Source organism: Nothobranchius furzeri, chromosome 2 (genome assembly GCF_043380555.1).
Source record: "Nothobranchius furzeri strain GRZ-AD chromosome 2, NfurGRZ-RIMD1, whole genome shotgun sequence".
NCBI classification, from domain to species: Eukaryota; Metazoa; Chordata; class Actinopteri; order Cyprinodontiformes; family Nothobranchiidae; genus Nothobranchius; species Nothobranchius furzeri.
The window spans coordinates 98,575,276-98,600,991 of NC_091742.1; the positions used below are offsets into that span (position 1 = coordinate 98,575,276).

The window sequence follows — 25,716 nt, forward strand, 5'->3', positions numbered from 1 at the left end:
CAAATTCCTCTTATAAATTAAACAGTTTCTTTAGATATAATTTATGAGCGAAAAGGCTGAAGTTAAACTTATTTAAGCCTACCCATTAATTCATTACAAAAAAAAACAACAACAACATTGTCATAAATATCAAAAGTAAATAAACATATAAACAATACAATTATTACATGCATCATCCTAATTTCAACAAAATCAATCAAGAGATATAACATGAATAAAACAAAAACAATTGAAATCAATCAAGAGGTATAAAACGTGTGACAAAACCAATTTTGGTGCACTTGGTGATTACGTAAGGCATTGTTTTTAAAACTCTTTTTGAATGTTTTCAACGAGCATGAATTTTTAAATCTATCCTCGAGGCTATTCCATAAACTCACTCCTCTTACTGAGATACATCTTTGTTTTTTATTGGTTCTAATATTCTTTTTTTTTGAAAATCCCAGTTCCTCTTAGACTATATCCTCCTTCCCTTAGTTCAAACATCCTTTGGAGATAAGGTGGAAGTTGAGCCTGATATGCTACAGCCAGTGTATGCAGGTCAATAATATCGTAAAATTTTAGAACTTTTAAATGGATAAAGATAGGATTAGTTGGAGCAAAATAGTTAGCATGGGAAATTATTCGAACTACCTTTTTTTGAAGTAAATATATAGGATAAATATTTGCTCTGTAATTAATTCCCCATATTTCAACACCACAGCTCAGATATGGTAAAATAAATGAGTTATAGAGTATCTGAAGGGATTTAATATTTAAAACAAATCTCATTCTACTCATAAGTCCTATATTTTTTGATATTTTTAACTTTATATCATCTATATGAGGCTTCCAACTCAGTTTTTCATCTATAGTAATTCCTAAAAATGTAGATGCGTGTACTTGTTCAATTACAATACCATTTATTTTTATAATAATTTCATTAGTAATTTTCCTGTTTCCAAATATAATGAACTTTGTTTTGGTCACATTCATAGAAAGTTTATTCCTATCAAACCATCCTTTTAACACTGCCAGTTCTTTTTCAACTAAATCAACAAGCTTGTTTAGGTCGTCACCAGAACAATAAAGAATGGTGTCATCTGCATACAACAAGCAATTTACTTTATCTAGAACCGCACACACATCATTAATATACATTATGAATAATTTAGGTCCCAAAATAGACCCTTGTGGGACTCCATGAGTAATGAACTCCTTTCTTGAATCAACATTATTGATATGCACAAACTGGTCTCTTTCACTAAGGTAGCTTGCCACCCAAGCATAAGCTGTACCACGAATACCATATCTTTGTAGCTTCTGAAGAAGAAGTGTATGATCTATGACATCAAAGGCCTTACTTAGGTCATTGAAGACACCCAAGGTATATTTATTTTCTTCTACTGCAGTTGTGATATCTTCAGTTAAGGCCATTACTGCCATCAAAGTGGATCTGTTTGATCGAAAACCAAACTGTTGTTCATTTAGCAAATTGCATTTTTTAACAAAATCATCAAGTCTAGTGACAAACAATTTTTCTAAAATTTTAGAAAATTGTGAGAGAAGCGAAATCGGTCTATAATTTTTGAATAAGTGTTTACTTCCATTTTTATAAATAGGGATTACTTTTGCTGTTTTCATTTTACTTGGAAAAACACCAGTACAGAATGACAGATTGCAGATATGTAAGGGGTGTGACAATGTGATTGATAATGTCCTTTAATAACCTCATATGTAAATTACTGCAATCAGTTGAACTTTTGTTTTCAAATTTATTGACAATATTTATTATTTCAATGTCTTCTACACCCCTTAAAAATAGAGAACTGGGGTTACAATTAGATATGGACTCGGTAATATTTTTTTCATTTTTACTTATAGGTGCTTTGATAGCACCAGCTAATAATTCCATTCCATTCCATTCCATTTATTTGATAAAGCACATTTAAAAACAGCATGTGAGCTGACCAAAGTGCTGTACAGGGGTAAAAACATATAAGGTTAAAAGAATAATATAAAAGAATAAAACAACTAGAGCAGAACAAAAAGAACCATGAGAAGTCAATAAAATCAGTCAAAGAACAGTGTAAATAAACCATCGATAAAATAGCTAGGTAGTAAAAGCAAGAGAATAAAAATAAGTCTTTAAGTGGGACTTAAAAACCCCAATGGAGGAGGAGATTCTGATATTCAGTGGGAGATCATTCCAAAGTTTTGGAGCGCAGACAGAAAAAGCTCGTTCACCACGGGTTTTGCAGCGTTGACGGGGAATCTGTAGGAGGTGTAGGTCACCTGAACGGAGAGTCCTGCCTGGCACATAAGGAGTGAGTAACTCGGATAATGGTCCAACCTCAACAAAATAACGATTGAAAGCATTGGCAATTTCCTTGATATCAGTGATTTCATGATCTTCTTTAATGAAATAGCTTGGGAGTGCGTTAACTTTTTTTCCATTCCTAATTATACCATTGAATGTTTTCCAGATTCCTCGTGTATTATTCTTGTGTTGTTCTAATAATTTATGATGGTAATTTTTTTATTCATGCGTATTATATTTATTAATTTATTTTTATATGTCTTATATCTTTCTTCAGCACTTTTAGTTCTTTGTTTTAAATATATTCTGTAAAGATGATTTTTCTTCTTACAAGCCTTAACTATGCCATATGTTATCCAGGGCTTTTTTATTTTAATTTTATTTTCAGTAATATATGGCTTCAATGGGCAGTGTTTATCATAGAGTTTGGTTACTTTGGATAAGAAGGCATCATATGCTAGGTTGGGGTCCTCAGTACAAAAAACTTCATCCCACGTCTGAGCAGAAAGATCTGCCTTGTGTATCATTTGTAACTCTCACTAATGCAGTTTCAGTGCTGTGATACTCTCTAAAACCAGACTGAAATTCCTCAAACAGAGCATTAGTGTTTAAATGCTCACATACTTGGATGACCACTATTTTCTCCAGGACTTTGGATAAAAATGGAAGGTTAGATATCGGTCTATAATTCATTGGGTCATCTGGATCCAGAGAAGGCTTCTTAAGTGAAGGTTTGATTACAGCAACCTTAAAATCTTGTGGTACATACCCATTTACTAAGGATAGATTGATTATATCTAGAATGGGGGCAGTAACCAAAGGAAATGCATCTTTAAATAATTTGGTTGGGATTGGATCTAAAATACAAGTGGAAGGTTTAGATGAAGCTAATATTTTTGATAACTCTGAAAGCTCAACTGGATCAAAACGGTTCAAACACAGATGAGGTTCTAAAGTCACCTCTGATAGTGCCTCACTTACTGAGGAAGAAGAAATCTCATTAGGGAGGATGCTAAAGATTTTGTTTCTAATAGAATTAATTTTACTTGTAAAAAATCCCATGAAGTCATTGCTGCTGAGGGCTAAGGGAATAGATGGCTCAGAGCTATGATTCTGTGTAAGTTTGGCAACTGTACTGAAATCTTGGATTATTCTTATTCTCCTCAATTAGCGATGAAAAATATGCAGCTCTAGTTTGTTGAGGCTTATTTTTATAAAGCACAAGACTATTTTATCCAGGATAAGTCAGACTCCTCCTGGTGGGTGGAGCATCACGTTCTCTCCAATTTTCTAGAGTTTTGTTTTAAAGGGATAGTTCGCTTTTTGAGATATGAAGTTGTATGCGTTCCTTATCCCACCCAGTGCTCTGTAAACAATGACCCATTTCACACACACCCCTGCTCAGAGATTTTCAGGGGGAAAGGGATTCAGGAAACAACTTCTGGCTAGTTTCGGGGGTACTGCATCTCCGCCGTTTAGCGTCACAAAAGGATTTTCCTCTGAAAGCATGACTAATGTACATCTCAGAAACACAGCCAGGTAAATTGACAACTTCACATTACAACAGCTACTTTTTTATCATCAAAAGAATATAAAAAAGAATTTAGAAAAGTTAAAAATATATAAAAGAGGCTTTAGTCACTTAAAAGGAGTTGTTCTTACATATATAGAGCCATGGTGCGTACTTGCAGTTTCCCGGTTGTAACAATAAGGATGTTACAGGATCACCTTTTAGGTTCCACACTTTTCCTGTGAAGGCCGTTTCTCTAGCATCACTTTTGGCAATCGGCTACACCATGGATACTCGGCTGGAATGAGTCAAAACATTCTGTTTGTGCAGTGCACACTTCAAAGAGGACGATTACATCAAGAAAACATTCGGGAACAATGAGAGACTATTTTTGAAGAGTTTGGCCGTACCAGAAATCTGGGTAAGTTTTGTATTTTTTTATTAATTTATTCCGGCTATGTCCGCCGTATTCATGCAATCATCTTCACACCAATGATGGTTGATCGTAGACTGCAGTAGCTTTGTCAACAATCTGTGTTGATGTGTGAGTTTTGTGTCGCAAATGCACGTAACGTAGCACAGGTGATCATCATGTACTGTTATACCTGTTGAAGCTTTGCTAAACTGAAAAATGAATCGTATTACAGTTGTGCAAAGTTGCAGTGACAGTGGCTTTCAACTTCGACTGGGCGGGGGCTGGAACATCACATGGTAACTCTCCCGGTTCATGACAGAGAACTGTTTCTCTACGACAAAAATCATCAGCTAGCTATTAAAATTTGGCTTGTTGTTGTACAGGGAAACATTTATCTAACCGTGCATAGGACAATAAAAAGTTTCAGGCTAATCAAACCTATTTGATCTGATGTTCAACAAGGTATGCAGTAGTACACCTTCTGCTACTAGTGGAACCGAACCCACAGAGGCCTGCAGTTACACCCAGCATATGCAGAACTTGAAGGACTCCCAGAGTCGACACCTCGAAAGTCTTCAGCTAAAGTACAGCACATGGAGCTGATTCGGAAAAGTCCTGCTGACACCTTCAGAGGAACACGGACATTTGGGTTTTTCAGAACCTTTTTGTAGGATTTGAATCACTTTGATCCAAAAAAATCAGGATTAAACTGATCCCATCAGAAGGGTGGATTCAGCATGAATTTTATGCCCAAAATGTAATGAAAACTTTAAAAATGTATCAAATAATACTATATATGGATCTTGCAGTATTTTACAAGATATCCTATATATTCACAAGGTTTTAGTTTTATTTGTTCTTCCATCAAGCTACAGTGATTAAGTAGGCTTTAACGTATTCAGCCTTTCAGTACAGGCCTACTGATCCAGAGAGCGTATTTATATTGAATCTCAGCTCTGTTCGTGAGGAAGCAGCTGGTTTCTCATTGGTTGAGCCAGTGGTAGTTGCCACAGGATCTCAGAGGAAAGGCTTGAAGCGCCCTTCATCAAACAAAGATGATGGTTACAAGGCACTTCAGCAAAAAGAGACTGACAGGGCAGAAGCACAGCTTCGTCTGGCAGAGGAACAACAGACTCTGATTAAACTGCAGCAAACCAAGGCCAGACTTGAGATCCGCCTCCTAAAGGCTACGCTCAGACAAGCTGGTCTCTCCACATCAGATGAGGAAGTCTGAAATTATTGTGGAGTTGCAAAATTGTTACACCAGCTTCCAGCACTCACCTGGAAGGTATCTCAGAACAGCGGTTTGGTTTTTGGGGTGAAACTATGTGCTCCAAATACCACAGAAGTCAACTCTACTGGCAGTTTGTATCAACTTCTCCGACCGCTGGATCACCGGCAGCCTTCACCACAAGGACTCGTAGATTCTGCACAACTGGCGTGGGATGGTGTTTTAATAGAGATTGTTAAACCATACATTCAGACGTATTTTACAACCCAGACATCACAATTTTCTAAGACACTTGGTTTTGCTACATAACATCTAAGTACACATTCCATCATTTCATTCATTGTCCCAGTTATCTTGTTTCAACCATAATTTATCATCGTTTGTTCCGTGTCATCATTAGTAAATGGTAAATGGCCTGTATTTGATATAGCACCTTCTAGAGTCCTGGAAACCCCCCAAGGCGCTTTACAACACAATCAGTCATTCACCCATTCACACACACATTCACACACTGGCGGGGATGAGCTACGGTGTAGCCACAGCTGCCCTGGGGCGCACTGACAGAGGCGAGGCTGCCGAGCACTGGCGCCACCGGTCCCTCCGACCACCACCAGCAGGCAAGGTGAGTTAAGTGTCTTGCACAAGGACAAAATGTCAGCGACAGATTAAGAGGGGGCTCGAACCTGCAACCTTTTGATTACGGAGCGAGCACTTTACTCCTGTGCCATCGTCGCCCACACAGTAGTAGAAATCTAGTATTAAATTTGTCTTTAGAAACTATTTTTCTCTCTGTCTCAAAATATTACGAAGGTGTGATTTTCCCTGAACTACCAAAATGACCTGGTTTCATTTTAGATGAAATTTCAAAAGATCAATATTGATATTTCATATATATATATGGAAATATCACATCTTATTGATCATTTATTAAAAGTAACCACTTAGGTCATGTTACACAACCAAAAGGCTTCTGTCCAGGGTGGACACTCGTGTGATTGTTTAAACTTATCTTTTGACTAAATCCTTGTCCACAGAGCTCACATATAAAAGGCTTCTGTCCTGTGTGGACTCTCGTGTGTCTGTTTAAATCTGCCTTTCGGTTAAATCCTTTTCCACACAGCTCACAGGCAAAAGGCTTCTGTCCTGTGTGGACACTCATATGACTGTTTAAACTTGCCTTATAACGAAATCTTTGACCACAGAGCTCACAGGCATAAGGATTCTGTCCTGTGTGGATTTTCATGTGAGAATATAAACTTGCCTTTCGGTTAAATCTTTGTCCACAGAGCTCACAGGCAAAAGGTTTCAGTCCTGTGTGGATTGTCATGTGAATGTTTAAATTATTCTTATGACTAAATCTTTGTCCACACAGCTCACAGACAAAAGGCTTATGTCCAGTGTGGACACTCATGTGACTTTTTAAACGTGTCTCATTTCTAAATCTTTTTCCACAGAGATCACAGGCAAAAGGCATCTGTCCAGTGTGGACACTCATGTGACTTTTTAAACGTGTCTCATGTCTAAATCTTTTTCCACAGAGATCACAGGCAAAAGGTCCAGTGTGGACACTCAAGTGACTTTTTAAACGTGTCTCATGTCTAAATCTTTTTCCACAGAGATCACAGACAAAAGGCTTCTGTCCTGTGTGGATTCTCATGTGACCTTTTAAACTTGTCTCATGTCTAAATCTGTTTCCACAGAGCTCACAGGTAAAAGGGTTTTCTCCTGTGTGGATTCTCATGTGATCTTTTATATGTGTCTTATGACTAAATTTTTGTCCACACAGTCCACAGGCAAAAGGCTTAGGTCCAGTGTGGACACTCATGTGACTTTTTAAACGTGTCTTATGTCTAAATCTTTTTCCACAGAGATCACAGACAAAATGATTCTGTCCTGTGTGGATTCTCATGTGACCTTTTAAACTTGTCTCATGTCTAAATCTTTTTCCACAGAGCTTACAGGCAAAAGGCGTCTTTCCTGTGTGGATTCTTATGTGTCTGTTTAAATTTGTTCGTCGGTTAAATCCTTTTGCACACAGCTCACAGGCAAAAGGCTTCTGTCCTGTGTGGACACTCATATGACTGTTTAAACTTGCCTTAGAACGAAATCTTTGACCACATAGCTCACAGGCAAAAGGTTTCTGTCCTGTGTGGATTCTAATGTGACCTTTTAAATTTGTCTTACGACTAAACTTTTGTCCACACAGGTCACAGGCAAAAGGTTTCTCTCCTGTGTGGGTTCTAATGTGATCTTTTATATGTGTCTTATGACCAAATTTTTGTCCACACAGCCCACAGGCAAAAGGCTTATGTCCAGTGTGGACACTCATGTGACCTTTTAAACTTGTCTCATGTCTAAATCTTTTTTCACAGAGCTCACAGGCAAAAGGCTTCTGTCCTGTGTGGATTCTTATGTGTCTGTTTAAAGTTGTTCGTCGGTTAAATTTTTGTCCACACAGCTCACAGGCAAAAGGCTTCTGTCCTGTGTGGACACTCATGTGACTGTTTAAACTTGATTTAACCATAAATTCTTTTCCACAGTGATCACAGGCAAAAGGCTTCTGTCCTGTGTGGATTCTCATGTGACTGTTTAAAGTTGTCTTTCGGGAAAATCTTTGTCCACACAGCTCACAGGCAAAAGGCTTCTGTCCTGTGTGGACACTCATGTGACTGTTTAAACTTGATTTAACCATAAATTCTTTTCCACAGTGATCACAACTAAACGTTTTAGTCTTTTTCTGGACTTCCCTACATGAGTCTGCATGTTGCTTCACTTTAACACATTCCTTACTAACACAACAGCCTGAAGACCTTGTTGATAAATGATTTGTCATTTCTGCTGTCACATGGTCAGCTGAGCTGCTCGCTGGAACATCTCGGTCTTCTATTTGCTGCTGATGAAGCTGTGAGACGAGAGGTTTTTCTTCATCATCCTCACTCTTTATAGAATCAGCAGTGAATAGAAATCTGGCAGCATCAGTCTCCTTCAAATGTAGCTGCTCTCTCTCCAGAATGGTCCAGAGGTCATCCTGTTCCTCCTTTACGTGAAGGTGTTCTGGTTCCTGCTGGTCCTCACCAGCACTCTGTTCTTCATGAGCTTCTTCTTTAACCAGCGCCATTATTTTAACACCTGTAGGAAAAACAGAAACACAGTGAATTACTGAATGCTGTAACTTTCTATTCACACATTTAACAGTAATATTATTGCTTTAAAGAGCAAGCAACATCCAAACCAACTATTCTTTTGGCTGATAAACTGTATAAATGAGTATCTAATAGTGTTGCACACATTCAAGTTTTTTCATTTCAATTCAATTCAAGTTTATTTATAAAGCGCAAAATCAGGACCAGAGTCGTCTCAAGGACCTTCACACAGTAAACATTCCAGAACAGGTCAGGTCATTAAGCCGATCAGTAACAAGTTTCTTATACAAGGAACCCAGCAGGTCACATCGAGTCACTGACTAGTAGGGCTGCAACAAACGATTATTTGGATAATCGATTAATCGGATGGGGTCTCGACACGATTAATCAGATTACATTGGGACATTTTTAAAAACTGCTAGGGAAACGTTATTTCTCTCCTTCCTTCACTTTATTAAACACATTATTAGAAATCAGTTCAATAGCAGAAAAACAACATGCCATCACCTAAATTGTTTTATAAGGTGTATAGACAGAGACACTAAGCTACACCTATCTGTGACCTAAAATGCTTGGTCCAAGTTAAACAGCTTAAAGAGCAAGTCAACCCCTACCAGAGTCTAACTCCACTCCCACTTCATGTTTGAAAAATGCAACAAATGCTGTTGCCTGGCAGACCGAGAGGGCGGAGCCGCTAACAAATACACACACACTCAGGCTCACGACAGCATTGTGACATCATAATGTACCAGTTTACATCATAGCATACTTCGTAGCCAATAGCGGTGGCAGATTTTAATTAAAATACAGTGCAGAGTTTTTACCTGACAACGGCACAACACTGCCAGTTTTAGGCAGAATATTTAAATTTGAACTAAGATGCACTGAAGTGCCAAATTATTGACCACATGTGTCTGCAGCACGATTAGACACTCGTTTATTTAGTTTATCAGCAAAAAAAAGTTTATTTGGGAGTGACTTGCTCTTTAAGGGCAATTCTCATCTGTTTTGTTTGATCTCATCTGTAGACATTTATTATAACTGGGGATGTCAAACAACTAATTTTTAAATGTAATTAAACATAGGCTGTGAATTAATCAAAATTAATCACCATTTCCAAAAATGACTGAAAAAATACCAAATAAAACAAAAGTAAATGAATGCCATCCTCCTTGTGATGATGCCCTGGGCAACTGCCATAAAGTCACATCAAGAGATGCTGCTGATCATTCCAATGATCCCAAATAGACTCACATTAGGCCACATGAAAGCAACTGAACCCAAAAATATATTAACCAGTATATAACTGCACTCTCACACAACACGCCTGCAGCAACAGTTAGGACTCCTCCCTCCCTTTTAAAAGCGTTTTCGCTTCCGAGGACATTGTGGTTGTAAAACCACATGCTAGTAGTCTGGCCCCGGTGTGATCAACCAGTTTCTGCGGGAATGTGACGGCGGAACCGGTTTGCAGCAGCGCGAGCCCCCCCCCCCCACCACCACCACCCCCGTTTATCTAATAGCGTCGCACTTACGATTTTATAGACTTTTTTACGAGCTTAGGGCATGTCTAGCCTGTGTAATAATCCGGGGCTTGGGTGAATCACTTTTGAAAAGTTTTTAATTTACCCGGACACAGAGCTCTCTCCTTCCTTGCTGATGATTCCGACATGCTTGCGTTTAAGATGCTGCATCATCACTGCAGTACTCCCGTGCCATGCCAAGTCTGACCTACAAGCGTTGCAGGTAACGAATGTCGTTGCCTGATTTAACTGAAAATGCTCCCAAACTTTAGAAGTTTTTACTTTTTTGGTTCTCGCTGCTTCTGCCATGTTCCTCTTCCAAACACCTGCTCTCCCTCACGCTGATCTGACTTGCTCCGGTATGCGCGCAACGGCGGGCGGGAAGTGGCGGGGCTTTGGAAGAGTTGTGCGACACAATGAATCGATGACGCAATTCGTTGCCAACGCTTTTAGTAATCGATTTTCATCGAATTTATCGATTCGTTGTTGCAGCCCTACTGATTAGTGTCAGAGTCTTTACAGCAATCCTCATACTAAGCAAGCATGCAGTGACAGTGGAGAGGAAAACTCCCTTTTGTGCGCACACGCACGCACACACACACACACACACACACACACACACACACACACACACACACACACACACACACACACAGTTTGGTAATTTTTATATTACTCCCATATTACCTCAAAGAAAGTCAAAGCACACACAGAGGGATTAGATTGATAATTTGGTAAATTGTAATCAGACAACAAGAAAACCACAAGAATGCTTTGCAAAGGGTGAGAGAATCAATACACACAAGACGAAAGGCCAGTTTGCTCTCACACCGAGCCAAGGCCGTGGAGCGACTTTATTTGGAAACCCACACACAAGTTAAGCCTGGTTTATGCTTCTCCGTCAGCTCCGCAAGGGACAGACACGGACTGACGGAAGCGTTTTGCTCTTTTACTTCTCCGTCTCCTGGAGAGTGTTGCAAAGCAATTGCCTGGCAGGACAACAGAGGGCGTAGCGCTGTTCTGTGGTATCCTGTCATGTGTCGGTCCAAGATAGTGTGTTTCTATTGTGTTTTTTGTGTATATAAGAGACTTTTAACACGGACAAATTTGTCTCATTCTCCTCCACCTCTTCATGCGCTCCCCACCTCTAAACCCACGTTTCCTGTCATTTCCGTCCACAAATAAAACGCTTGTTGCGCATCTTTTCACTCCTCTGGTCACGGGAGAATTAAACGTTCATATTTTTAGAGTTTTTTCGTGAGGTATTCTTCAAGTTTCTCCGTGTCCTCCGCTAGTTATCCTCGGCTCTCTTTGCAATGGCGGCGCTGTAAACAACAGCGGCGTCCTGACCAATCACAAGCTTGCGTAATCCGTCTCATTCGACGGATGTTTAAAAAAGTGGGCTCGACTCCGTACGTACTTGCGTGCCTGCCGGAGCCCTACGCAAGGACGGATAATGGCGTTGCGTGTCTCCGCACTGACGCAGACGGAGAAGCATAAATCAGGCTTTAGTGATAAACACACCCACAAATTCTTCAACATCCCCTTACCTCAGGAAGTCACAGAAGGCAAAATGAATTCTTCAAAGAGGTCTTCACAGGAGATGTTACAGATAATAGAGCAAAGAGACTCTTGGTCTGGCTTCTATAATAAAGGGTACTAAGGCAGGAAGGCGTTTCTGCAAACATTTAAATGTAAATGAGGTAACTCTGTTTGACAATCAGTTTTTACCACACACACCAAGCATTGTGTCCATGGTTACACCGTGATGTCTTAGTAAATATTCTATTTGGTGAGAGATAAACTTTATAGTATTTATCCTAGTGGATCTATAATTAAACGGGTAAACTAGTAGTAGCACATCCAACTTCAAGGAAAGCAAAAAGTTATTATCAGAAGAGGGAGAATGTTTTAGTGGTTAGCAACAGTGTGCTAGACGATGGCCCCCTCCATGAGGCCACCACAGCTCAGCAGAACATCATTGTAGCTTCTTCTAGGGAGAAAAACACTTAGAGAAAAAATAAAGTTAACAGCTGAAATAGCAGGAAATAGTACAGTTAAAGAGCAGATTGTAGAAGAAAGTAGTAGTGTGGAAAGTGGTCAATGTGTCCTCCAGCAGTCTAAGCCTATAGCAGCATACAGTGGGGCAAAAAAGTATTTAGTCAGCCACCGATTGTGCAAGTTCTCCCACTTAAAACGATGACAGAGGTCAGTAATTTTCATCATAGGTACACTTCAACTGTGAGAGACAGAATGTGAAAAAAAAATCCATGAATTCACATGGCAGGATTTTTAAAGAATTTTTTTTGTAAATCAGGGTGGAAAATAAGTATTTGGTCACTTCAAACAAGGAAAATCTCTGGCTTTCACAGACCTGTAACGTCTTCTTTAAGAAGCTTTTCTGTCTTCCACTCGTTACCTGTATTAATGGCACCTGTTTGAACTCATTCTCTGTATAAAAGACACCTGTCCACAGCCTCAAACAGTCAGACTCCAAACTCCACTATGGCCAAGACCAAAGAGCTTTCGAAGAACACCAGGAAAAGAATTGCCTCAGGGGGGTGGACTGCTGGCGGTTGTGAGTGGGGCCCCTTGGGGATCTTGGCGGTGGCCAAGGGTCACTGCCTGGCAGCTGCAATGCCCCTGGGCGGGTCTGGGTGGGGGCCTGGGGGCTCGGGGTTTGGGGGTGGCCGGCCCCATGTGGGGATCTGGGCGGGGCCTTGGGGGTCGGGTCCTGACATGTATGCTGCCGGGAAGAAGGCAGGAACACGCAGCAGTGCCTGGCCCGGGTTCAGGGGCCTCAGGTAGACCTTGGCTCCTCTGCCGTTCCATCACAGGGGAGGGGGAGGTCCAGGAGGGGGAGGACCCAACCTTACCTGGATGTCCCATGTCTTATATATTCTGGAAGTTGTGCAAATGCAGGGATGGGCATAGATATTCTGCTGGGGTGCGGCTGGGTTGGTGCCCTCGGACTCCGTAAGGCTCTGTAATGCTGCTGCAGGATGGGCTGGGGTCTCCATGCCCTGGGTGGCAGTTTGACAACAGAGGTGCCTATTGGGGCCAGTAGGGGAGCTGGCTCCCTGGAGGGCTAAGCCCAACCAGCCATTCCTCCCCATCCCCGCATATTTCTCTCCTCCTGCTCCCTCACATCATCACACAAACATACACATAGGACCTTGGGGGGTGGACAAGTCAGAGAGTGCGGGTATGGACCCCATTTCCGCATTCCTGTGGCAACCTGCCCCCCAATTTTATTTGCAGCTTATACACTTCCACTGACGACATTCTACACAAACACACACTTAGGGCCTTGGGAGTGAGCACATTCAACGGCATTTGGCAGGGGGATATTTCAGCCTCCTCCTGGGTGCCGGTGCCCACTTACAATTTTAAACCGCACTTAGACACTGATGGCTGAGGGTGTAAGTGGGGTGGTGCGGTGGCATCAGCTGGCATAGGCCGGATGATGCCTGCACTGCCCACTCACCACAGCCATGGAATACACCTCATGATCACACAACACTATATTGGAGCAGGCGGAGGGAGACTAGGGGTCTTAGCCACCTCTGTTGTTGCTTGGCTTCCTGGGGCTGGAGGCTAGGAGGGAGATCTGGCCGTCTGGTTGGGGTCTGGGGTGGTAGATTGCTGTGCTCAGCGTTGGGCGGGGGAGCCTGCTCATCAGCACCCCAGCAGAAAGGGTCAAACTCTGGTTACCGGTGATGGCTGTACCCAATGTGCAGCAGTACCGGGACCAGAGTGAATAGGGTGTGTATGGGTAGCATGAGTGGGTGTCCGGCGTGCATTTTTGTAAGTCTTGGGTTGTATGTGCATGTGTGAGCATGAGGGAGGGAGTGTGTAACTGTGTTTGTGTATGACTGTATATGTCAGGTGGGGCCTTTGACTCCTCCCCTCTCCTGGAACTTCTCTTGATGATATAGATATTCGTCCCCCCTCCCCCTGCCACACCTGGTGTGAGGGGTTGTGCCATGGTCTGCCTGAGTGTTCGTGGCAACCGGGTCTGGGGGTTTAAGATTTTGGCATCTGCCTGATAGATCCCGGTGGCTGCCTGGTGGGGTCTGGGTCCCTGGGCTCTGCTGGGTCCCCGGCGGGGGTGGTCACCCCTGGGTCCCGGGTCGCTGGGTCCCGGGCTCGGCCGGCTAGGGGGTGGGAGGCTGCGGGCGGGCCTGAGGGCTTACCGCTGATGTCTCCCGGGATCTCTGCCGGCTGCTGGTTGTGGCCCCCTGGGGCGATCCTCTGTGCCTCTTGGGGGGTGCGGGGGGCTTTCTGGTTGCAGTCTCTTTGGGGTTCCTGTGTTCTGGGGCAGCGCCTGGATCTCTGGGACTTGGAGCTCCCCCGTCTCCTGCGCATCTTTGGGGGGCGGATCTGTGGTCCCTCACACTCTCTGTTGGACGCTCCTATAGAGAAACCTTAAATAAACAAGCGCGTGTACACACACAGGTGCTCACATGGTGCTCTCAAAAGTATGGGTCTGGGCACGTTAAAACAGGTCTTAAGACTATGGTGGGCACTTAATGCACTGTGATTTATTATCATGATTAAGTTAATAAGTTAAGCAATGTTGATTATACATTTTTTCATCAAGTTGACGCAGTGATAGCTAGATCTTGTTGTATTGTTGTTGTGTCCCTTTTTTTGTCCTTTTGCTTTTTTTTGTCTTTTTCTGCAGGTCTAGAAGCAGACTCTTGCTCATTGTTTATTCCTCTGTCTCCATGTCTGGTCGGAATTACAAAGCATTCAACAACAATAACAATAAAGTTTTAAGTATCAGACGTGACATTAAAAGCAAACGCTTTGATGCTCCACCTGAGAGTAAATCTGTAAGGCTTGTCACCAGCATTCAGACATCAATTCTGCTTGCTTCACAGCCAGACAGGACATGGTTAAAAAAAAAAGAAAAGAATTGTAGACCTGCACCAGACTGGGAAAAGTGAATCTAAAATAGGCAAGCAGCTTGGTGTGAAAAAAATCAACTGTGGGAGCAATTATCAGAAAATGGAAGACATACAAGACCACTGATAATCTCCCTCTGTCTGGGGCTCCACGCAAGATCTCATCCCGTGGGGTCAAAATGATCATGAGAACGGTGAGCAAGAATCCCAGAACCACACGGGGGACCTGGTGAATGACCTGCAGAGAGCTGGGACTACAGTAACAAAGGTCACCATCAGTAGCACACTACAACGGCAGGGAATCAAATCCTGCAGTGCCAGATGTGTTCCGCTGCTGAAGCCAGTGCATGTCCAGGCCCGTCTGAAGTTTGCCAGAGAGCACATGGATGATACAGCAGAGGATTGGGAGAATGTCATGTGGTCAGATGAAACCAAAGTAGAACTTTTTGGTATAAACTCAACTCGTCGTGTTTGGAGGAAGAATACTGAGTTGCATCCCAAGAACACCATACCTACTGTGAAGCATGGGGGTGGGAACATCATGCTTTGGGGTTGTTTTTCTGCTAAGGGGACAGGACGACTGATCCGTGTTAAGGACAGAATGAATGGGGCCATGTATCGTGAGATTCTGAGCCCAAACCTCCTTCCATCAGTGAGAGCTTTGAAGATAAAACATGGCTGGGTCTTCCAACACGACAATGATCCCAAACACACCGCCCGGGCAACAAAGGAGTGGCTCCATAAGAAGCATTTGAAAGTCCTGGAGTGGCCTAGCCAGTCTCCAGACCTCAACCCCATAGAAAATCTGTGGAGGGAGTTGAAAGTCCGTGTTGCTCGGCGACAGCCCCAAAACATCACTGCTCTCGAGAAGATCTGCATGGAGGAATGGGCCAAAATGCCAGCTACTGTGTGTGCAAACCTGGTAAAGACCTATAGTAATCGTTTGACCTCTGTTATTGCCAACAAAGGTTATGTTAAAAAGTATTGAGTTGAATTTTTGTTATTGACCAAATACATATTTTCCACCCTGATTTACAAATAAATTCTTTAAAAATCCTGCCATGTGAATTCATGGATTTTTTTCCACATTCTGTCTCTCACAGTTGAAGTGTACCTATGATGTAAATTACTGACCTCTGTCATCATGTTAAGTGGGAGAACTTGCACAATCGGTGGCTGACTAAATACTTTTTTGCCCCACTGTAACTACAGAGATAACTCTGGATAATCTATCCTATTTAGATGTAGGCATGTTGGAGGCAGGGCAAGGGAGAGCCGTCTTTACCGACTGTACACTCCACCTCCCTCTACTCCCCCACTTGTCCAGATTTAGGCTAACATCAGATTTTAACCATAGAACCTATCAAATAAAAATGTTTTAAGCCTAGTCTTAAAAGTAGACAAGGTGTCTGCCTCACGGACTAAGGCTGGGAGCTGGTTCCACAAGAGAGGAGCCAGATAACTAAAAGATCTGCCTCCCATCCTAATTTTAGATATTCTGGGAACCACCAGTAAACCTGCAGTCTGAGAGCAAAGTGCTCGGTTAGGAACATATGGAACAATCAGATCACTGATGTATGATGGACCTTGATTATTAAGAGCTTTATATGTGAGAAGGAGGATCTTAAAATCTACTCTGAATTTAACAGGTAGCCAATGTAGGGAAGCTAAGACAGGAGAGATATGATCTCTCTTTTTAATTCTCATCAGAACTCTAGCTGCAGCATGCTGGACAAGCTGAAGACTTTCAACTACATTCTGTGGACTTCCTGAGAGTAATGAATTACAGTAATCCAGTCTTGATGTAATAAATGCATGAACTAGTTTTTCAGCATCACTCCTGGAAAGTATGCTTCTAATCTTAGCAATATTCCGAAGGTGGAAAACGGAAATCCTACAAACTTGTGAAACCTGGGATTTGAATGACATGTCCTGGTCAAAGATAACACCAAGGTTCCTTACTTTGTTCTCGGAGATTAATGCAATGCCTTTCAGGTCAGGTGATTGACTAAGCAATCTCCTTTTCTGGATTTCTGGTCCAAAGATGAGAACTTCCGTCTTGTCTTGATTTAAAAGCAAAAAGTTTAGAGTCGTCCAATGTTTTATGTCCTCAAGACAAGCCTGTAATCTACCCAACCGATTAGGTTCATCAGGGTTAATGGATAAATATAACTGAGTATCGTCAGCATAACAGTGGAAGTTTATCCCATGCTGTCTAATGATTTTACCAATTGGGAGCATATATATAGTAAAAAGAATTGGTCCAAGCACTGAACCCTGTGGTACTCCGCAAGTAACCCTGGAGTATGGAGAAGATTTGTCATGTACATTTACAAAATGAAATATGTCAGACAGGTAGGATTTAAACCAGCCTAACGCTGTTCCTTTGATCCCTACAACATGTTCACGTCTTTCTAAAAGAACATTGTGATCTACTGTGTCAAAGGCAGCACTGAGATCTAACAAGACTAGAACAGACACAAGATTCTTATCTGAGAACATGAGAATATCATTTGTTACTCTCACTAATGCGGTTTCAGTGCTGTGGGCTATGGGCCATCTAATGATAAAGACAAGATGGTAGCTTATCAATCAACTTTAATTAACTTGTAACATGTTGATACAAATGCTACGACCACATGGAGGTAGGCACCTGAAACCAAACATGACTTGTGGCACGGTGGTGAGGTTGAAGCGCTTCATCTTCCAATCATAACTCAGGAGATAGCAGGACACACCGAGGTACGCCCCTGCAGCACGGCTGGTCCACACGTCAGGGACCATCGACCGCTCTGAGGGTCTGCTTTAGCGTAAAGATAAAAGATATTAAAGTTAAGTTTATTTACCAGATTAATAATTCTGTTAAATCACATAAAATAGGTTAAGATTTAACACAAAATGCTTAAAAAATATTAGTTTCTTGATTGTTCGGTCAGCAACCTTTTTATTTTATCATAAATGCGTTTTACTCTACTGTTTATTTTATTTGTATCCGGACACACACACACACACACACACACACACACACACACACACACACACACACACACACACACACACACACACACACACACACACACACACGCCTTAAAAGTTGTGTAACTTCTTTTCCATCACGGTGGCTAAGTGGGACCAGCCTGGTAGGCGGTGGTTGTCATATAGATGTCTGTAAGCTCCACTGTACCGTAGCGGGATGAGGTAAATCATTAGCGTTAGTAATCAGAGCAAAAATATGTGACATACAAACGTGGTCTAAAGGTAACAACGTCACCGTCTCTGCTGGTGTTGCTGCAGCTATAAATACAAGTAACTCTGTTGATGTTAGCAGCTAACAAGAGGTAAACTTACTGAGGCGACTCTGTTCTTCGATGCTCGTGCATCGCCGATGTGCTCCTGTGAAAGGAGAGTTTCGCTTTGCAGAGTTCGCACTACGTGGCTTTCTTTTGAATTAGTATAATGTAGGGCTGAAACGATTCCTCGAGTACCTCGAATAATTCGAGTACAAAAAATCCTCGAGTCAAATTCTCTGCCTCGAGGATTCGTTTAATTCATATTTAATTAATTCATGGCTTTGCAGTCGCCCGGGGTCATGTTTCACCCGGACCGAAATAAGTGACGCACATGCCCACTGGACTGAATGCACACGCGAGTAGCGAACGTAACTTAACTTTCTCTTAAGCCATGGCGGACAACTTGAACCCCGGTGGAGTGCGAAAAAGACAGAAAAAGTCAAAGGTGTGGGACCATTTTTCACGTCGTAAGACGGAAAACGTAGTCCAGTATAAATACTGTAAAATGGATTTAGCCTACCACAACAATCTGGCTTCTTTCACCTCAGGCAGCTGGCAAAAATAAAGCCAATTCTTTCACGGCAGCACTTTGAGACAGTGATCCACGCCTTTGTAACCACTCGGCTGGATTACTGTAACGCACTCTACATTGGGGTCAGTGCATCATGTATTAGTCAGCTACAGAGAGTGCAAAATGCCGCAGCTCGTCTTTTAACTGGCACTCGAAAGTTTGAGCACATTTCCCCTGTTTTAGCTTCACTTCACTGGCTGCCCATTTCTTTTAGGATTCATTTTAAAATTCTTTTATTTGCTTTTAAAGGTCTTCATGGCCTTGCCCCCTCTTATCTCTCTGATCTGATACAGCCTTACACTCCCTCCCGCTCTCTCAGGTCTGCTGATCAGCTGCTCCTGATTGTACCCAGGACTGAGCGTAAATTTAGAGGAGATCGTGCTTTTGCTGTTGCAGCCCCAAAACTGTGGAACGAACTTCCTTTAGAGATAAGACAGGCCAGTTCCTTATCTGCTTTTAAGGCACTCCTGAAAACACACCTCTTTACCCTGGCTTTTAATACCTTGTGAGATGTTGGTTTCTATTTTTTATTTTATTTTAGCTGTTTTAGGTGATTCAAATGCGGTTTTATCAAGTTTTATCAAGTTTTTATTTTTAATATAGGGCTAGTTTAATTTTATGTATCATGTGTTTTATTTATCTTTGCTGTTTTCTTTCTAGTCAATTGTTTTAATGTACTTTCTGTACAGCACTTTGTTCCTGTGCTGGGTCTTGTAAAGTGCTTTATAAATAAACTGGATTGGATTGGATTGGACAACACCACATCCTCCGTGCTGCAGCACCTGTAAATGTCACTTCTGCAAGCGGACTCGGAGCCTCTACAAGATAATGCATTTTAGCCTGTATTGCTATATATTCTGCGGACATTGTGCGACTTTTTCGTTTGTAGCACTCAGTTTCAGCTCACACCGTACGTCTGCTAGCAACACGTCGGACTTAAAATGTGCTAAAAATAGCAGTTTTTACACAACACGTCGGACTTTTTATTGTGTTGTTATTGATGTCTGTTGTCCCTCGGGGTTTCTGCAGGAGGACACGGGTATTTATGAGTGGCGGAGGAAAACGAAAGAAAGTAAATAAATGTTTTGTGATCAGTATAATTTGACAAAACCACGGCAAACATGCTTTTGGCAATCCTTGTTAGTGTGAGAAAAAAAAGTGTGGAAATTAAAACGGACGTGTGTTAACAGGGAAACAGCCGGCGAGCCGTTTGCGCATGCGCCGTGAGCGGTTCTGGTTCTGTTTGGGCCGCAGCCGCTCGCAGCGCTACTTCAACAGTTATCCTCCTAGTTTTTGTCTGGCTTGCAGGCTAGCAGATTCTCACACGAGGGGAAAATCGGCTCAGGTTGTTTACTTATTTTTTGCACAGACATTTGTTTACTGTGAAGTAAAGTTGAAGTGCTGAAGTTTTGCAAACTAATTTTGAATAAAACTTGAAGAATAACTGGCAATTGCTTGCTCATTTTAAGAGGTCTTTCATGTTTTATAACATGCTGTTTGATATAATGGTTTACAAACACAAAAGGGTCATTTATTAGAGTACTCGATTAATCGAAAAAAAGATTTGAGTACTCGATTACAAAAATATTGGTAGCTGCAGCCCAAGTAAAATGCTCCCAAACTTTTCAGAAATGTTGGGACTCGACACTTTCTCCGATGATGAAGGCTGAGCTGGATGGCCACCACTGCGCATGCGCCTCGGAGCTAAAGCGGCGGCTGAGCAGAGGCCGGAAGAAAAAGCAGAACGTGCCGCAGCAGGCGAGATAAAAAACTGTTTATAAAATAAGGTCTTTTTTATTTGTCGGCGTTGTCGTGATGAGTCATCTAATCATGGCAGCCCTAGACATCTTGCTGCGGCTGCCTCTCGCTCTCTTTTGGTTTGAGAGGGGAGGGCCTGGTGACGTAGCGTGCCGAGTCTGTGGTTTTGATTGGTTAGGAGTAAGCTCACATTGTTCACATGCAGCCACTACTCGGGTTGTGATTGGTTTAAGGTCAGGATTCTGGTTTCTGAAATATTTGGAATAACCCGTTCACACACAGTGTTTAAAAGTGTGTGTGCTGAGATGTCTCTGAGGTGAAAAAGATGATTAGTATTAAAGTACTCTTGGAGGGGGGGGGGGGGGGGGTCCTGCCCCCCCCTCCCCGGTAAAACATTATTGGACATTTTATATTTAAACGCATCAGTCTGGTGCATTTTTGGGGGGAAGTAGAGTTACAGGCGGGTACATGTGTGATAAAGTATCTATACATGCTCATTGTTCGGGCTGCATGGTGGCGCAGTGGTTGGCACTGTTGCCTCGCAGCACGAAGGTTGCAGGTTCAAAACTCGGCTGCGGCCTTTCTGCGTGGAGTTGCGTGTTCTCCCCATGCATGCGTGGGTTTCCTCCGGGTACTCCGGTTTCCCCCACAGATCACAACAAGCCCTATAGGTTATAAACTGTAAGTGGCTTTGGATAAAAGCGTCTGCTAAATAAATAAACATAAACATGATAATGATACATCTGAGTTAACAACGTTTTCCTGTCCTTTCTTAATCCATTATGAACACAGACTAGAGTGAAATCCGCTGATGCGTCCATGCTGCTCAGCACCAGAACTGCACTAGTTACCAAAAGAACCAATCAGCTGGCAGAGCTCCCTGGTGAACGTGTGAGCTGCACAACTTGCAAAACTACGTGACTCCATTTAAGGAACAAAGTAGAATCCAGCTGCTGTTGTTTATTTGTTGTTGTTGTTTATAGAAACTAAATATATCTGCAGGGCTTTAGGCCCAGGGCAGAGTTTTACACCTCAGACCAAACATTCTTCTACAATCTGCTCTTTAACTGTATTATTTCCTGCTATTTCAGCTGTTAACTTTATTTTCTCTCTAAGTGTTTTTCTCCCCAGAAGAAGCTACAACGATGTTCTGCTGAGCTGTGGTGGACTCATGGAGGGGGCCATCGTCTAGCACACTGCTGCTAACTACTTAAACATTCTCCCTCTCCTGATAATAACTTTTTACTCTCTTTGACGTTGGATGTGCTACTACTAGTTTACCCGTTTAATTATAGATCCACTAGGATAAATACTATAAAGTTTATCTCTCACCTAATACAATATTTACTAAGAAATCACAATGTAACCATAGAAACACTACTTGGTGTGTGTGTGTGTGTGTGTGTGTGTGTGTGTGTGTGTGTCGGATGCATCTAGAGAGACAAAAGTCTAAAGTTATCTCTGACTGAAGGTGACCTGGCTCAGCGAGTCATGTCTGGTGTGAGAAGGACCTGTGCAGGTAGATGATGAGGAGACTCGCTGCTCGTGAGCAGAGGAACAGCTGATGAGGCTGGTTACTAGTGTGTTAACACAACAAAAGCAGGAGGACCATGGGGCTGGAGGCCTACGCAGGTTGGTGAAAGACTCACTCACCATTCACAAGCTCGCTCATCGATCCCTGGTGCCAGGAGCTCCTGACCAGTTATTCAAGTCCGTTTCCAGGTCAACTCCTCGAGGCCCCAGCTTCTCCACTTCTCTTCTTCTTCCCGTTCCAGTCACTCATCACTCCGTCACTAGCCGTTGCTACTCAGCGGCTAGCTCCCTCCGTCCCTCCTCCCACTCAGCTCCCACTTCCTGCTCCTCTCTGCCGACCCAGCCTCACAACCCCGAAGCCCCGCTAGCGGCCTGAGCCCCGGAACACGGAGACCTGGCTCCAGACAACAACATGGCGTGTTCTTCACCGTTTTTTTAAACAATCTTTATTGGCACATTTGCAGCAGACAAGACAAAACAACATCGATGTACAGGGTGTGATACATTGGCAAACAGAGAAGAAAGAGAAAAAAAATGTTAATAAAAATAAACATAAATAATTATACTCAAATACAATAAAATAAAATTCCACTAATACATTACCATGTCACATGGGGCATAATAGAATTGATCAAGTTGCATATTTTCACAGCTTTCTTGTTTTTACTAATTCTACGTACAGTCTCGTGAAAAAAATCAAGATCAATATAAAATAAAGTTACATTTGGTATAGCCTGTAGAAATCTGACTTTATGAATGTGAAATTTACCCAACAGACACAGCAATTTTATCACATCGTTAACTTCTTTGTTACATTTAACGTTTAACAATAAGACCATGCTTTCATTAAAAGTAATCAATATTTTATGAGAATCCCAAACTAATGAAGACAATTGATTCCAAATCCGTACAACTAAAGGACAACCACAGAACACACGAGTAAGAGACTCAACACCTGTTTTGCAAAAGGAACATAAAGGGGACACAACAGGTCTAAATCTATTAATAAATTAATTACACGGATAATATCTATGTAAGATTTTCAAGTGTATTTGTTTAACTTTATTGGGGACAAAAAAATTCTGAACCTCAGAAAAGGCATTGGTACTGATGTCAGGAAACATTACCCTCCAACGATGTAATGAGTTTGGAGCCTGACTATCTACAGTAGAGAGGTGAAAACGGCTCTAATGTGAGCATTGTTACATGAGCGCTCTTCAAGAAGCTTTCCACCGAGACACAGTGCAGGAATCCTTCCTGTGTAAGGTGTATACTGACCAGGAGCTCTGACAAGAGACAGTAAATGAACAGGAACACTTCGGAGAATACTAGAGTACATAGCGAGAGATGTGTTTAACCCCTTTCGTTGAATGAATTCATCATAGGTAGCTAGGTCCCCGCTATCATTCAAAAGATCAAACACAAACATAACACCGTGATCATACCAGTCTTTGTAAAACAGTCTTGTTCTTGTGAGAAATATGTTGATTGTTCCATAAAGTGTGTGTGTGAGGGGAAAAGTTGTGTTTGAAAGCCATTTTCCAAGTGTCCAGGGCTTGTTTGTGAAAGTTGGCCAGTTTAACGGGCAGTTTACCGGAGGTAAAGTAGCATGAAAGCAAGAACTTTAAGCCGCCACCTTTGTTAAACAAAAAATCAGGAATAAAAAACCATGGTTCATTATTATGTGAAAGACAATGTTTTAACCAATTAATTTTGAATATATTGTTGATAGTTTGGAAATCCAATACATTAAGACCCCCCTCTGAAATCTGTCTAATAAGTGTTTTCCTCTTTACGTATTCATTTTTATGTTTCCAAATAAACTTAGATAAGAGTGAATCAATAGCTGCACAGGTTTTGCCATCAACATGTAAAGATAAAGCTGGGTATACTAACCTGGATAATCCTTCAGCCTTGGAGAGTAAACACGACCTGTAATGGTAAGATCCCTCTGTAGCCAGCAGTTAAAGACAGATTTAGCTTTGTCGATTTTTGGGTTGAAGTTTTTTAAAATTCTTTCACTAGAGGATTTGCTTAATGTGATACCCAAATATTTAACTTCTTTTTTTACCTCTATGCCATCTATTGATACAGTGTCTAAATCATGTATGGCTAATATTTCACATTTTCTCTTATTAACCGTGAGACCAGAAGCATCCGAGAACCTGTTTAAAGCTTTAACAATAACAGGGACTTGAAGATCATTTTGAAGAAAAAGGCAGGTATCATCGGCCAGCTGACTGATGGTTAGAACATCTTGACCTATTTTAATACCTTTTACATTCACACAGTTAACAATGTAAAGATTAAGAAGTTCAGCAGCTATCAAGAATAAGAAAGGGGAAATAGGACACCCTTGTCTTATTCCACACGTCACATCAAAGCGAGGAGAGGTACCATGTGCCAGGGATACACAGCTGTTAATATTAGTGTAAAGAGTGATTATTATGTTCCTGAAGTTTTCTTTGAACCCAAAATAATGTAAAGCCTCAAAAATAAATGAGTGCTCCGCAGTATCAAAAGCTTTGTAGAAGTCCAAAAACAAAATCAATGTCTTTTCATCAAACAAACGTCCATAATCTAAAATATCTAGAACAAGCCTGATATTGTTAGAGATGTGTCGACCTTTCATAAATCCTGACTGCGTTACAGAGATAATTTCTTCCGAGCAAAATTTTAATCTATTTGCGTATAGTGATGCAAGTATTTTATAGTCTGAATTTAGTAACGTTATAGGACGCCAATTATCCAAATAATGAAGATCTTTATCAGGTTTGGGAATTAAGGATATTACACCTTGCTTCATAGAGACAGTCAGTTCCATAGTTTTGGCACAATCCATGAAGGCTTCTAACAACATATATTTTAAGTCATCCCAAAAGGTTTGGTAAAATTCATAAGGCAACCCATCAGGGCCTGGACCTGGTTGCAGGTTCGAGTCCCGCTCAGTCTGTCGCTGTCGTTGTGTCCTTGGGCAAGACACTTAACCCACGTTGCCTGCTGGTGGTGGTCGGAGGGACCGGTGGCGCCAGTGCTCGGCAGCCTCACCTCTGTCAGTGCGCCCCAGGGCAGCTGTGGCTACATTGTAGCTCATCCCCGCCAGCGTGTGAATGTGTGTGTGAATGGATGAATGACTGATTGTGTTGTAAAGCTCCTTGGGGGGGTTCAAGGACTCTAGAAGGCGCTATATCAAATACAGACCATTTACCATTTATTAGATGGCATTTTTGTAATAGTCTTCTTCAGTTCATCAAGCGTGATTGGATTTTCACAAAGCTCACAATTCTCCCGGGAGATTTTAGGAATGAATGGGGAGACACAATCAAAAAAATCCTGAGAGGCTTGAGGCACAAACAAGGATGAGTACAGCTTCTGATAAAAGTTAGAGATCAAGGGAGAAATTTCATTTTCATCTTTTGAGAGATTGTCATTAATAAATAAAGTAGATATTTTTCTTGCCTCTCCACATTTTTTCTCCAGATTAAAAAAGAAGGATGAGTTTTTTTCTCCGTGTTCCGACCATCTAGCCCGAG

General features: G+C 41.8%; 2 protein-coding genes across 2 annotated transcripts in view; one reads left to right on the forward strand and one right to left on the reverse strand.

Moving 5' to 3' along the window:
- LOC129162178 (oocyte zinc finger protein XlCOF6) overlaps positions 1-25,716 on the forward strand; it is an 849,318-nt gene that overhangs the window by 413,674 nt on the left and 409,928 nt on the right. The window lies entirely within an intron of this gene.
- LOC107372504 (zinc finger protein 721-like) lies at positions 5,661-25,300 on the reverse strand. The gene is made up of 2 exons (XM_070548444.1): positions 22,304-25,300; positions 5,661-8,584 (listed from the first exon to the last, which is right to left on the reverse strand). Exons 1-2 carry the CDS (start codon positions 22,320-22,322, stop codon positions 6,402-6,404), a joined length of 2,202 nt encoding a protein of 733 aa, XP_070404545.1. The 5' UTR covers positions 22,323-25,300; the 3' UTR covers positions 5,661-6,401.